The sequence below is a fragment of the Gracilinanus agilis genome, chromosome 4 (genome assembly GCF_016433145.1).
Source record: "Gracilinanus agilis isolate LMUSP501 chromosome 4, AgileGrace, whole genome shotgun sequence".
Lineage (NCBI taxonomy): Eukaryota > Metazoa > Chordata > Mammalia > Didelphimorphia > Didelphidae > Gracilinanus > Gracilinanus agilis.
In genome coordinates this window covers 189960306-189975437 of record NC_058133.1, presented here as the reverse complement: position 1 = coordinate 189975437, position 15132 = coordinate 189960306, and the positions used below count along the sequence as shown (strand labels likewise).

The window sequence follows — 15132 nt, the reverse complement described above, 5'->3', positions numbered from 1 at the left end:
TCCAATCACTCATTTATTGAGCACCAACTATGTATAAGGTGGTATAGGGCATAAAAGTTTCAATAAAATCTTCTATGATCTGGCTCCAATATATATCTTTCTAGCCACTCCCCAATTGGTGGACATTCTTTCAGTGTCCAGTTCTTTGGCACCACAAATGGAGTCGTTCTGAATATTTTTGTACAAGTAGGTCCTTTAAGCTATCTTTGATCTCTTTGGGATGGAGTCTTAGTAGTGGTTTTGCTGGGTCAAAGGGTCTAGCTTTATTGTTAAAATGAGTCATTTTGGTGGTTCAATAAATGGATTGTTGGACTTAAGAGTCATGAAGACCTGAGTTAAAATGTTGTCTCAAACATTCAGTTGCTAAATGACCCTGGGCAAGTAACTTAACGGGTATCTGCCTCAGTTTCCCCAACCATAAAATGGAGATAATAATAGGACCTATTGCACAGAGTTATTAGGATGAGATATGTAAAGTACTTTGCAAATGCTAAACTGCTATGAAATGCTAGCTATTGTTATTACTTCATATGATAAATCATTATGTCATACAGTGTTTTTTGTTTTTGTTTTTAAGGCAATGGGGGTCAAGTGACTTGCCCAGGGTCACACAGCTGGGAAGTGTCTGAGGCCGGGTTTGAACCTAGGACCTCCTGTCTCTAGGCCTGGTTCTCAATCCACTGAGCTACCCAGCTGCCCACATAGAGTGCTTTAAGATTTGCAAAGATCTTTACCTAAGATGCCTTTTGAGCCTCCCAGCAACCAAGAAGCTAGTTACTCTTATTCCCATTTTGCTAATGCATTATCTAAAGTTAAATGACTTGCCCAAGGTATAAGTGTCAGAAGTGGGATTTGAACTTGGGTCTTACTAATTAGTATTTGATCCACTATATATTATTTATTCCCCTACCATATCCTATCTCTGTGCATTGATATCTCTGTGGATTGATTCCAGACTTGAAATGGAGCCTACTGAAAATATCTTTCTTAAAGACTGCTGAGCTTCTACCTCCTCTAAGAAGCTTTTCCTGCCCCCCCCCCCACATCACCACCCTCACCAATTCTCCCACCTCAAATTTTCTGAAATCACTTGGCTTGAATCTCTCCTTTGTTCCTGTTACTTTCAACCTTCTATCATGCTTCTTTTAGTATAGGTCCCACAATCCCTACAGGATGCTCAGTTCCTTGAGAGAACATCCCCTGACTGGAGCTTATTCCTTATTGGCTAAGAAAACAGCACAAGGCAGCACAAGCAGGAAAAGAGATGGGAATTAGACCTTTTTCCTAGGAGGTAAGGGGGTGCGCAGGGCCATAAGGGAATGGAGGATGACAGAAGTGAAACTTAGGGGAGTAGGGAATGGCGTGGGCAAGGTTGGATGGGGCAGAGAAATGAAGAGAACATTTAGGAATGCAGGAGATTCCTTCAGATAAAAAAGATCATTAGATAACAGATTTAGAGCTAGGTGTTAAAGGCATCTAGTCCAACTCTTCATTTTACAGACAAAGAAACTGAGACCCAAAGAAATTAAGTGACTTGCCCAGGATAAGTGGCAGTGCCCAGATTCAAACCCACCTTTTCTGACCTCAAGTTCAGCACTCCTTCCAAGTGTCTAGGCCATGTCCTCACCTTTCCCCTTCCTCCCAATATAACATCAAGTATGGTTCCCATTTTTCCTCTGCACGCTCCTGCTGTTCCCACTGAGAGCTCCCCATTCAGAAGACCTTCTCCCTCTCCCTCCACTTAGCTCACCGAAGAGTTGAACCTCAAGTGGCAGATGTTACAGGAGATAAACAGCTTCTTCTTTATAGGGGAGGGGACTCCAAAAGTGTGACTGATTACTGCTTTCTGGACTGGGTCCATCTGTGAGGTGAGGTGGGGTGAGAGAGAATAGCGATTATGAGCCCTGCCCCATCCCTCACTGGGAGAGGGTTAAGTAGGAAGGCATTGTGGTTAGACACTAAGAAGAACTTCCAAAGTCCTGTGGATGAGCTCAGAGGGAGGCAGCAGGGGCATCATCCTCTTTCCTGGAAAGCTAAGCCCTGGAAGGATACCTATCTGGTTTAGTCTGAGATAGAGTGGAGGAGTTAACCTGCGTGGAAATAAGAGAATGACAACCAGGTGACCAGGGTGACCTTTCAGAAGTCTGTGATTGAGGAAAATAAACTGTCCTGATTACCAGCAGTAAGTAACCTCCCCTGCTGCCTTTTCCACTTCTTCCTCTGGCTCTCGCAGACACATACATACACACATACACGCACAAAAGAACCTATAAGTATTGGAAAATAGAATAGGTCTAAAGAAGCAGAAAGGAGGTGAAGAAAGACAGCAGGGGAGCTATGAAGTCTCTTTGCCCTCTGAGCTGCCTCCCCTCCACCCCAATTTAGCCTTTGGATCCAGCCTGTGGTGGGATGGTGACTATCTTTTCAGCCTTGTGCAGCCCCAAAGGCTTGAACTCCTCGAACAGTAACATAACATCTCTGGAGAGGTGTGAAGATGAAAGCAGTCAGATACGAGGAAGAAGGGGCAGGGTGGCTTGGAGTGGTCCAGGGTGCTGGCTTTGGAGTAAGGAAGACCCAAGTTCAAATCCTCCCTCAGACCCCTGGGCAAGACATCCAGCCTCAGTTTCCTCATCTGTAAAATGAAGGTACTAGACTAGATGACTCTAAAGCCTTTATTTTTTAGCTCTAAATCTATGATTACCCGACATTTTCATACACATAAATAGACACACAGACAGACACAGAATTTCTCTCATTCTCCAGACTCTAGGCCCAGTTATTGGGGAGACTAAGATGCAGGCTCTTCACCACCTTAACAAGTTGTCCCCTAGGCGCCCTCATTACCCTGCCTAGCCTGTCCCTTTGCAGGGATATGGAAAGCTCATTTGACCTAGATCTACACAGTAGAGTTCATCTCAAGTAGGAACGAGGACATGTATGCATGTGGCTGTAGGAAATAGAGGAAGAAGACAACTGAATTCCCTCAGACCTAGGACAGAAAGGGGAACTGAGGTATGCTGACAGCCTCAGCTCCACTTGCCCTTGACCCTACTCTCCCTCCTCCCATTAAACCACCCCCCTCTCCACACCTACCGTGCTGAAGTTGGGGAAAAGGCTGAGTGGGGCTGCGCCATTGAAGTGGAACGTCAGGAAATGCTTGATGTCCAGTGGGGGTTGCAGAGGCCGAGCAGGCAGGGGCAGCGAGGCCAGCAGAGGGTTGGGGGAGCTGGAGGCAGGGCCTGGTGGGGGAGGAAGAAGGGGTAAAATATGGAATGGAAGGCTGACAGGAGCAAGTTCTGGACCTCCGCCAACTTTCACAGTCCAAAAGGAAGCCAGGGGCTGGGACTGTATTGTCTGCCCCCTCCTAAAAGTGAAAATACTAACAGCTAGAGATAAGATGTTATTTGAGAGGGAAGGTGAGAAGAAGAAATGCCATTTTCATGAGACAGATCCTTCATATACCTTTGTGCCAGTTGGAAAAACTGAGGCTAAAGCCACCCAGGCAAACTCATTTGCCAGTGATATGGGGGAGAGATTAGAACTCAGGGGGGAAAAGTCAGATGGTCTGAGACCCAGGGCTGGGCCTTCCTACCCCCAAATGCTCACTTCCCTTTCTATTTATAAAGGAGTTAAGTCATTGTAAAGAGAAACAACTGTAAGAGACTTGAGAATTCTGACTAAGCCAACTACGAACCATGATTCCAGGGGACTCTGATGATGCTCACTGCCGTTTATCTCTGGACAGAAAGTTGACGGGATTCAAGATGCAAGGGGGCAGGTGACTCAGTGGATTAGAAAAAGGAGGTCCTGGGTTCAACTCTGACCTCAGACACTTCTCAGCTGGGTGACCCTGGACAAATCACTTAATCCCCATTGCCTAGTCCTTCCTGCTCTTCTGCCTTAGAACCAATACACAGTACTGATTCTAAGACAGAAGGTAACAGTTATTTAAAAAAAGAGAGAGAGAGAAAGATATATATATTTGGACTTGGTCAATGTGGAAATATATTTTGCTTGATTATGAGTATTTGTCACAATAGTTTTGTTGTTCTTTGTTTTCTTCAGAGGGAGGAGTAGGAAGCAGAGAAAAATGTTTGTTAATTTAAAATTTAAAAAAAAATGTGAATGTAATCACCTGCTAGCTCATTACAAGAAGTATATAGTCAGTTTACCCATCTTCTGATTGATGGTACCTTTTCCCAGGTGGGAAGAGTCACATCTCCTTTCATTCTCCCCACCTTCACTCTCCCCATCCCCTACTAATCCAGCAGTGAGAAAGTTGCATCCATAATGAATCTAAGGAGGAGGGATAAGGAAGTATCAGGACTTGGATGGAGTTGAATCACTGTTGACCCATTTTTTAAAAAGTGTGTGTGTAAGAGATATTCCATCCATCCTTTATTAAGAGTATTTTTCTCCCTAACCCAGAGACTCTTCTTTCTTTTTTTAAACCCTGACCATCCATCTTAGAATCAATATTGTGTATTGGTTCCAAGGCAGAAGAGTAGTAAGGGTAGGCAATGGGGGTTAAGTGACTCGGCCAGGGTTACCCAGCTAGGAAGTGTCTAAGATCAGATTTGAATCCAGGACCTCTTGTCTCTAGGCCTGGCTCTCTGTCCACTATGTTACCTATCTGCCTTACCCAGGGATTCATCTTAAAAGGATGTTCTGTCTTTGGTTCCCTTAGCAATCAGATGCAGGATTGCTGAGAAGCCAGATACCAGAATTCCCTTTCTCTGACCACATTTCTGATCCCTTCATTCTCCTCTAAAGCCTATTCTTTAAGCCCTGTTACAACACCCTAATGTTGGGCAAAAGGAGGTTCACTGAGATGCAAACCTCCACTTCTTGACAAGATGACCTCAAGGAAATTCCAGATCTTCCCCTTCCCTCCCCCACCAGCAACCCCAAGGTATGAGTTATGGGGTCGACATCTGAATTTTCTTGTAAGTGGACAAATACGACATTGGCATTGGCTGAGGCCTGTCCCATTCCCCATGGGACCATGAAGGAAGTCTTTGGAGTCAGATGATTGGGTACCAGAGCCTTTAACTCACACATCTTGAGCCAGGAAGAAAACAAAACACAGGAAGAAGTTGAAGATAGAAAGTATTTGGGGTGGGGTGGGGCAGCTAGATACCTCAAGGGAGTGAGAATCAGACCTAGAGAAGGAAGGTCCTGGGTTCAAATCTAGTCTCATACATTTCCTAGCTGGGTGATCCTGGGCAAGTCACTTAACCCCCATTGCCCAGCCCTTACTGCTCTTCTGCCTTAAAACCAATACATAGTATTGATTCCAAGACAAAAAAGTAAGGGTTAAAAAAAATATGGGAATTAGAGCAGGAAGGGCTACTAAGCTGGCGGAGATGGGAGACCCTAGTACCGGGCCCAGGAGAAGAGGGGAAGAGTAACCTGGAGGGACATCTTCAGCTGTGGAGATCTCTCCTTACCACAGAGGCCTGTCACTCTGGGCTGGTTGAGGGGCTATTCCGACCAGAAGAGCATCTCTGGAAAAGAATCTTGGGGTGATGAGAAGGAGCTTCTGATTGGGCTCTGGGAAGCAGCAGAACCACAGCCCCCAACTGGGAAACAGAGCCTTGTGGGAGAAAGAGGAGACAGCACACCTGGATCCCTCCAACACGCACACACATCACCAGAAACCGCAGAATGTCGGGAGTCAGGAGTTGGGATGGTTCTACTTTATTGTATTCCAAAGCAATGGACTCAATGGAAGGTTGGGGATGGGGGGAGATCTTTATTCACTCCCCTCCACAAACACACACGCCCAACCCATTTCTGGCCACATAGGAAGCAGCAGGGGAGAGGGAGACATTCACTGGCATAACAGTCTACAGTCTGTCTGGTTTCCCCACCCCACTACTACCTGTCAGCTGACTCTCTCAGATGGGGCTTGGGGTACTCTACCCTGTTGGCCTTTTTTTGGAGGGAGATGGAGGAAGCAGCAGAGAGTCAGCCACGGTGAGGGTGCCCTCAAGCAAGCTATGGAGAGGATGTTCCCCCCACCTCCCCCCGGTCACCTGCCCTTTAGGAAGGAGGTGGGTGGTCATATGGAGAAGCATTGGAATGGGGAAGAGGTCAAAGAAAAGAAAATGAAAAAAATACATCATGTCTGCTTGGTGAGGTTGAATTAAAAGCAGGAATTGTAATTTTGCACTGTCTTTGGTCTCAAGGGGCTGAGGGATAAGGGAAGAAGGGAGCCTGGATGGCAACCAAACTTTTATGGAAGAGAAAGAAGAAAAGAGATAGGAATTTGTTCTACTTGGAACTTTCTTGGACCCTAGCATAGCAAAACTCATAACTACCCAAAATCCTCTTTGTGAGCATTGTTTCTAATTCTATAAAAGATAAGACATTTATTTAATATATCTGTGTATATATTTATATGTCTATGTACACCTTTCTGTATACAGATGCCCTTGGACATTCTGGGTTAGAGTGGAGAGAATGGTGAAGATGGGGACCCCACTAAGTCATTTGGCTTTCCTGTACTTCTGAATAGACCCCCTTCTGGCTAATACCAACAAAGAGAAGGCATTGTGCTATAGTAAAGGAGGAACAAAATATCAGAGCTGGGAGCAATCTTAGAAACCATCTTGTCCAAATCATTCATTTTAGAGAAAGAAAGAAACTAAGACTTAGAGAGAGTCTATGACTTGCCTATGTTTGAGCTAAGGACAGAGATGGAACAATAATTCAGGTCTCTCAATTCCCAGTCCTGTATCCTTTCCTTTGGCCATAATACCCTGAGCTGGCTAGCTCCCAAAGGGCAAAGGACAGTGATGAAAGCTAGACAGGATTATTTTTCCTTCCATCCTCCATTAGGAGGAACAAGTTTTCTTCCCACTTCCAATTATTAATGTTTACAACATCAATAAAAATTTTTACCAAATCCCAGGGTTGGGGGACAAAAATGCCCACACATGTTAAGCACAAAGCTTTGGAGATGACAAGAGCACAGCAATAGTTCCCTAACTTTCCACCTTTCAATTCCTTACCTAGGCTCAACTGGATCAACACCACCAAGCCTCTCCCCATCCCTCCCCACTCCACATCCTGGGCTAGGCTGAATTAGAATCAGGATAGGAGAGTGTCAAAATAACAACCAAAGGGAATATGAAACAAGATTACCCTAGCCAGAGGACAGTCTTTCACCCCAGCAGAGAGAAAGGGGTTAAAATCCCATCAGGGAATCCATAGTCACACAAGGCAGATCCCAGGTAAGATATGAGGCCTTCTCATTTGATCTACGTGCCCAAAAATTCCAACCCACCACCACCGCTCTCAAACAACTCAATGGCCAAAGCAAAGTCGAATTCGTGGAGTGGAGGGCCGTCCACGGCAATCTTCACAACATGGTTCCCCTGGCCATCACCTCCCTCTCCCCTTCCCTGGTCCCACCACCGAAGCTCCCGGCTTCGGGCAACCTTGTCAAGAAGGCTGGCACCAGCAGGAAGGACCAAGACTAGCGAAGCCAGGATGGCAAAGTCAGGAAAGAGCTCATGTAACTCTGAGTGGGCACAGACTAGCTTGCAGCAGAGGTCTCTTGGGCCCAGCCGGCCCAAACTGAAGACAATGCGTTTAAAGAGTGGGAAGTCACTCAGTGCTCTCTCACCAACCACCACAGAGGCATATGCCCGGAGCAGTAACCGAAGAGCTCCTTCCCCGTGGGCTCCCAGCTCTTCTAAGGACTGTGGGTAGCGTCGACCATCAAAGATGGAAGCGAATGCAGCCACAATGTCCAGAGAGGGACCTGGGAAGGAGTCCCACAGGCCTCTCCTGAGAGAGGCCAAGAAAGACCCCCGGAGGTCCTCAAAGCTCTGGATAGTGGCTGGGGAGCAGTCTGTCAACTCCACACCTTGATAGCAATAGCGGTCACCATCCCCATTGCTAGCTGGGCTTGGGGTGGCCAGTGCCTGCAGGAAGCTTTGAAAATAGGGTCCATCTGAGCCTCTCTGAGCCTGCAGGGAGGCAGCAGTGGTAATGACCAGGGGCTGGAGCAAGGCCAAATCTGGATCCTCAGGCTGAAGAAGGAGACTGAGCTTCTGTAGAGTGGGCAAAATGTCCAAGAGGAGGTAGGTGAAGGCAATGAAGGTGAACCGCCGGAGGGCAAGAGCCAATGCCTTTGTGGGTGGAGAAGTGGGGGAAGAAGCCTCTAGCATGGGCACAAGTTGAGGCCAGGAGGCAGCCACAGCTTCTACAGCTGGCAAAACAGATGCCCAGGGCACCCTCTGTGGTCCTGTCAGATTGACGGCTGCTAGGTCCAGTGCTGCCCGGAGCTCTGGGACCCCGTGGGCCCCAGAGCCGCCATAGAGTCGAAACAGGGCATCCAGAACACTCTCGTACTCGCGCACATAGGTAGGGGCTTCTGAGTGACCCCGGCTCGGAAGGCAATGGAGCTCGGCCAGCAGCGGGCAGGTGACCCGAAGTTGTAGGCCTAGGTCACCTAGACGTTCACTTGGGAGTCCTGAGCCAAGCCAGGCCAGCTTGGGCGCAGGCACACCAAAGGACTTCAGAATGTCCAGAAGCTGGCCAGCTGGGGTCTCCCCTACCGCTAGCTCCACACTTCCTAGGAAGGTGCTGGCGGGCTGACCATCAAAGGGGGACACCGAGGTGGCAAAGAGGGCCAGGCTATGAGGCTCTGGACCATCCCCAACCTCATCCAGCACTAGTCCCACAAATGGGGATGCCTTCAGCCGCTGGTGGTCTTCAGAGTGCAGGACCCTGGCAATGGCTGCCTGGGAAGAGTCAGAGAGAGAGAGAAAGAAAGAAAGAAAGGGAGGGGTTTAAGCATATCCCAGGAAAAGCTTCAGTTTAACTACCCAGAAACAGGAAGATGAAGAGTTCAGTAGGAGGGACAACTTTCGTGATACCCACAGGGCACTGAGGAGGACAAGCAAGGTTGATTTCCTGGCTAGAGGAAGGTCCAGTCTACCTGGTATTGATGAAGGACCTTCCCTGGGCAGAGACAGGGAGAGGGTAAAAATGACTTCTGAAGGGTTTATCAAGTGAGATAATATTTGTAAAGTGCTTAGCAGAGTACTTGGTACACAGAAGGCACTCTCTCTCTCTTTTTTAATCCCTTACCTTATGTCTTAGAATCAATGCTGAGTATTGGATCCAAAGCAAAAGAGCAGTAAGGGCTAGGCAATGGGAGTTCAGTGACTTGCTCAGGATCACACAATAGGGAAGTATCTGAGGTCATATTTGAACCCAGGACCTCCCTTCTCTAGGCCTGGCTCTCAATCCACTGAGCCACCTAACTGATCCCCATAGTAGGTGCTTAATGACTTTGAATTCCCTCCCCTTCCCTTTAATCAGACTGAAAGTTCCTCAGGGGTGGCCCATCATGTCGTTCCCATTAGACTGGCCATCCTCAAGTTCAGGGGTTACATCTTCTCTGCCCATAATAATTAATGCCTCAGGACACAAGTCAGTTCTTGGATATTTTCTTTCCTGAAGATATATCTGCAAATCAACAGCAGAGACCACAAAGTTCCTGCTTCTCTCCATCCTTCTCCAAAAGCTAGGATTGGGAAGATAAAGCTGGTACCTCTTTATGGAGCAAAACACTGGGCATGGGGAGGCAAGGAAAAAATGAAGGCCACTGCTGATAAGAGTTTTTCTTATAAAACATATTTTAATGCCAGAAAGTTTCATTCTCTATGGCCCTTAGCACCATTTTGAGAAAAGTCAAGTAAACATATCAAGTAAAAGCTCATATCCTCCATTGGTCGGGGTGAGGGGGTAGGGGGAAGCAGTAATTCATAAAGTATTTTGGGGGGGAGTTGGAGAAGAGCACTGAAGGGTTAGTTTTCCAGCCAACGCAATGGAGAGAGCTTTGGATCTGGGGTCAGAACATCTAGTGTCAAATACTGGCTGGGCCACCTGCTACCTGTGTGACCTTGAGGAAATCACTTAACCCTTGGTGTTCTCAGTTTCCTCCTCTTAAATAAGGATGGATGACTTTCAAGGTCCCTTCCAGCTCTAAGTCCACGATCTTATTATCCAAGCACCTTCTCATTTCCCAAGGGGGCAGTAGAATATATACTGAGTGGGGGTGGGGGGAGAGGACCTATTCTATCCACCTTTTCCTCAGGATAAGAGCTGTGGCCTGAAGCCCAGGATTCTGCCCAGTGGCTTGACATCCAAGGAGTCTGTGTAGTGTGTGGAAAGCATTTTCCTCCCTTCTCACTCTACCCCTAGAATATCAACCACCCACCTGCATGTCTTTCACGCTGCCTGGGCTGTAGTAATCGCCATGCTCGGTGCCCAGGAGTGCCTGGCAAAGGTTGAATCTCTGAAGCTCCAGTAGAGCAGGGCAGCGGTCATCTGGCACATCCTCCTTAGCCATGCAGTAAACAGTGGTCAGCACAGCCACCTTGGCAGGGTTCACTTCCACCTTGATGGGCGCTATGGAGGAGGCGGCAGCCATGCCTGCTGAGTGCAGGGGCAGGTTTCGGTGGTACCCACCACTTCCCCCTGCCCAACCTTCAAATGCCAGCTGTTCTCGGTTGACAGCTAAGGCCTGGCGGTGAGCCCCAGAAGTCACATGGCGCAGCAATGCATGGCGCTGAAAATTGTCGGTGCCCACGGTAAAGGCGTTCTCTGCCTTGCCATGCTTATTCCGGACAAGGGCTTGCCTACACTCCAAGCAAAACATCAGCTTTCGCTCATAGTCAAACTCCAGCCAAGGGAACTCTTCTTTCCAGTGCTCGTTGAAATAGCGTTTGCATTTCTTGTTCGAGTTGGAAGTCTCTCCGGCTGGCTTCTTCCCTGGGGGGACCATCCCCGACTGATGGGTGGGTACCCTTAGAAACCCTTTCCCCCTGGTCTCCCCCCTCCCCAGCCTTCTCCTGAGACAAACACTCCTCCCAGGGCTGAGAGGAGCCAGGGGAGAATGAGGAGGGGGACAGACCAACAGGTTAGTGGGACTGTCCATCTACCTTAGCCGAGAAAGCCGCCAGGGACTGGGGATGAAAGAGACAAGGGGAGATAAATTAGGGGTGTGTTGCCAAGTGTAGTTGGGCTTTTTAGGCATTTGGGGACTGATGACTATTTATGGGTTAAAGAAGACTCCATCATTTTGGTTCAATACTACTTCCTTCATGCCCCTGTGCTGTACACAAAAATTCCAGCTGAGGTCAGGAAAGGACCAGAAAGGGGCAGAGAGAATGAAGACCAGGTAGTCATGGAAAGATCCAGGGATTGCCGTCCAATCAGGAGGCAGATGTAATGTAAACTAGGCCCACCCCATTTATGTGCAACACATACATACACACACACACACACACACACACATACACATACATATACACAAACACAAATAGTCCCATCCTCCCTTGACAAGCTCCTAAGACATCTGGTAAATATTTCCACAAGATGAGAAAAGAGGCCCAGAAAAGTTTGGAAGTACCATAGTCTTAGAGTGGAAAATTTGGGCCTCCCCAAGATGTCTATGACAAATCTCTTCCTCATTTTAGAGAATGAGGAATTCTGACAGCTGGACCCATATCATTAACTTGTCTGTGATCGAACAAGAAGAGACGTCTCGGAGGTAAGACATGAACCTGCATCTTCTGACCCCAAAGGCTCTTTCTACTACACCATGGTATTTAAGGTCACACAGCTACAACTAGAGGGGATCTTAGAAATCATCTGGCCCTGGATAGGTGGCTCAGTGAATAGAGAGCCAAGCCTGGAGTTGGGAAGACCCATGTTCAAATATGACCTCAGATACTTTCTAGCTGTGTGACCCTAGGCAAATTATTTAACCTCTATTGTCTAGTCCTTGCTGCTTTTCTGTCTTAGAACTGATGCTAGAACAGAAAGGGGGGAGGGGGGAATGAAATCATTTGGTTCAACCCTCTCATTTTACAGATGAGGAAACTGAGTCCTAAAGAGAGGAAGTGACTTTTCCAAGATCTCACAGGTAATTAAAACAGAGTGAGGATTCAAACCCAGGCCCTTTGACTCCAAAACCAGCCCTCTTTTTCACTAAGGTGGTATTTTTCAGAGACAAGATTCAAACTCCAGTCTTGTGACTCCAAGTTCTTTCCATTATTCCCAGAAGAGCAGGATTCTAGTTTATTGAATCAAAAGAAAATGGGGTCAAGTGGAGGGAAGGGTATTTCTTTATTTGGTGTTCTCTCTTCACAGGAGAGAGACCTGAAAGACAGCTAAAGGACATAGACTAGAGGGAATCCTACGCCCTTGTCCTCATATCCAGAATATTAAAGTACTTTTTGGTTAAGGACTATGATTCCATCTCTTCACAAGGCAGGAGGAGCCTCTTTTGACAACTGACAATTGACATGATTGCAAAGCACCTGGGTCTTAGGGGTAAGCCCTAAAGGGAAAAGGGCTTGTGATGATGCTAGAAATAATTTAGTTCATTCAGCCTCGACTGCTAGGCACCCTATGTGATAAACCCAATAGGAAGAATCTAGAGCCACAGTCAGAGATTTTAAGTGGTCAAAGGTAAGAGGGAACCCTTTGAACCTCTGTTTCCTTATCTGTAAAGTAAGGAGGTTAGGTTACTCTGAGTTCCCTTCCAGTTCTGAATCTATGATCTTTTGACTGAATTCAAAAGATCAAACCTAGAGATGGGGAAAAAAAAGCAAATTAATAAATCCAAATCTTAGAACTCATCCATCACACTTTACAGAGGGCCAAAAAAGGAAAAATATAGAAGTCTAGTCCACAAGAGGTTCTTCAAATAACCAAAGTAGCTCCAAGGCTAATTTCTCCGTAGAGATGACACTCTCTCCCTCATTGGTCTAAGAAGCACAGTAACTGGAGCACTAAACTTGGATTCAGGAAGGTCTGAGTTTATTATATCCTGCCCTAGACACTTACTAGCTAGCTTTGTGACTCAGCAAGTCAGTCATCAATCAATTTCAAATAGTGATCCTTTTCCTCATCTGTATAATGGGGATAATAATAGTACCTACTTGAAAGGGCTATTTTGAGTAGCAAATGAGATAATATACTTAGCAAACCTTAAACCTTTATTATTGTTTAAAAAAAGAAAGGAAAAAAAAAGCTGGCCAACTGACTCCCATCTTTATGCTTCCACCAGGAATAGATAGGAATAGATCCTAAAGGGAACAAGTGAATGCAAGGGAAGGGGGAGGAGCTGGCCCCAGACACTTTAGTACTGTCTACAGGGGAACCTGGCAATGAACGTCAGGAGAAGCAGCGCTACTTGGGGGTGTGAAACGGGGGAGGCATCCCTAGATTCCCAATTAGGGTAGTTAACCCCTTAAAATTGGCATCAAATGTTTAATTCTTACCCAGAGAGGGGTTCCTCTGGTTGAGCACCTGCACTCCAGTAGCCCCTAGCTCTGGCCCTAAAAGCCCCCTCTCTCTGCCTCCCACAACATAAAACCAATTATTCTATAATCCTGACATGTAGAATGTGGGTGAAAAAGCCCAAATCAGATCTAGTTGGTGCCCCAAACTCCTGTCATTTCCGGGGGGTGCAGAGAGGGATAGAGGGAGATTTGGAAACTTCCTGGGGGGGGGGGGCGGGCAAGAAAGCAGCCCCCAAACTGGTCATTCAGAGAAATAGATCACCCCACCAGACACAAGTATACATAGACACATAACATGCGCACATATACATACACACGCTGTGGTTCCTCCCCCTTCCCTGGAAGCCCCTTCCCAATGTCTGAGTTGGGGAGGTGCCCAGTTTTAGGGCTGGCACGGGTGGCTGGGATCATAGGGCACCCCACCCTGTCTGCCCTCCCCTCCCCTCCCCAGGTGCACCTCCTCCCCCCCACCCCCGCACAAACTCACTGAGACATGGGAGCCGCCATCTTGAGCGGTGGACACTCTGGCCGCAGCCGCCTTCGGCTCTGGAGAACTACAGCAGCCACTAGCGGTAACCGGGGCGAAGAGGCAGCCCAAGCTGGAGCCCAAGTTGGGGTGGTTGGGAGGAGGGGGGTGGGGGGCGTGAGCGGAGCCCTAAGGCCGCCCCAGGGCCACACCTATCACACCTGCCTCACCTGGCAGGAGGGCAGCACACACCTGAGCGCACCGTTCCCACCTCCCCCTTCCCCAAGCCTCTGCTGGCCACCTGGGTCCCTTGAGCTCCCCCCACCCCAAGCCCTAAAAGGCTAACTAACTTCCTCTCTAACCATCCTCCTCCCCCAGCAAAAAGATCTACGGCTGCAGCCTCAGCCGCTGCGTAGCGTAGCCGTAGCAGGTCCCAGAAAGGATGGATGCTGAAGGTCAGCTAACAGCCAGAATTTCTGTGGAGAAATCAGGGAGAGTAAGAGTGGCGCAGCTACAAGAGCGTCGGCTTCGGAGGCTGGAGTTCTACGTTCGAATCTTAGCTCGGCCACGGCTAGCTTGTATGACCTTGGGGTGGTCCTTTGACTTCTCCGACCTCAGTTTATTCCTCTAGAGTAAATGAAGGGGTTAGACTAGATTATCAGCAAGCATTCTTTCAGCTCTAACTGTGGGATCATCTAGTCCAGCCCTCTCATTTTATAAAGAAAGAACCAAGCCCTAGATAGATTGTGTCCAGTTATTTATTCGCGATAGCACGGAGCAGGGGTCCAATTCGAATCGGGTTCTTCTGGCTAAAAATCCAACACTCTTTTCTGATCTTAGAACAACCCTTACCTTCCAACTTAGAAGCAATATTCCTTTTAGTTCCAAAGCAGAACGGTAATGAGGGGCAGCCAAATGAAGGTTGTGACTTGCCCACGGACACACAGCTAGGAAGGGTCTGAGGTCACTGGCTCTATCTACTGAGCCACCTGCCTACTCCCCATTCTTTTTCTTTTTAATCTTTTAATGCATACGTTTTCTTTTTACATTACCTTCATTCCCGAATAGGTCCCTTCCCTTGCCCCTTTGCTCAGAGCACCTACCTACCATTATAAACAAAATATTGAGAGAGCGCGAGCGAGAGAGAGAGAGAGAGAGAGAGCGAGAAGAGCGAGAGCGAGAGAGCGAGAAGAGCGAGCGAGAGAGAGAGAGAGAGAGAGAGAGAGAGAGAGCGCAAGAGAGAGTAAGAGAGTAACAGAGAGTGAAAGAGAGGGGGGAGGGAGAGGGAGAGGGAGAGGGAGAGGGAGAGGGAGAGAGAGAGAGAGAGAGAGA

At 47.7% G+C, this 15132-nt stretch overlaps 2 protein-coding genes across 5 annotated transcripts in view; both read right to left on the bottom strand.

Annotated features, from left to right (window-relative positions):
* Positions 1-15132, bottom strand: part of ZNF385C (zinc finger protein 385C) — a 45243-nt gene that overhangs the window by 4544 nt on the left and 25567 nt on the right. For 3 of the 4 annotated variants that reach the window (XM_044672438.1, XM_044672439.1, XM_044672437.1), the window contains 2 exons: positions 3094-3239; positions 1751-1861 (listed from right to left, as the gene is read on the bottom strand). In XM_044672438.1, coding sequence (XP_044528373.1) covers positions 1751-1861; positions 3094-3239 — 257 coding nt within the window. The remainder of the gene's footprint in view (positions 1-1750; positions 1862-3093; positions 3240-15132) is intronic. The other variant, XM_044672440.1, reaches the window with a different exon arrangement.
* On the bottom strand, positions 7245-10807 carry C4H17orf113 (chromosome 4 C17orf113 homolog). The gene is made up of 2 exons (XM_044672436.1): positions 10237-10807; positions 7245-8752 (listed from the first exon to the last, which is right to left on the bottom strand). Exons 1-2 carry the CDS (start codon positions 10805-10807, stop codon positions 7266-7268), a joined length of 2058 nt encoding a protein of 685 aa, XP_044528371.1. The 3' UTR covers positions 7245-7265.

What these genes read in the sequence shown, in the direction of transcription:
- C4H17orf113 (XM_044672436.1), bottom strand. Translation starts at nt 10,807, where the DNA reads ATGGTCCCCCCAGGGAAGAAGCCAGCCGGAGAGACTTCCAACTCGAAC. An exon ending in CGTGAAAGACATGCAGGTGG is followed by an intron (nt 8,753 to 10,236) that starts GTGGTTGATATT and finishes CTTCCCAGGCAG; the next exon opens with CCATTGCCAGGGTCCTGCAC.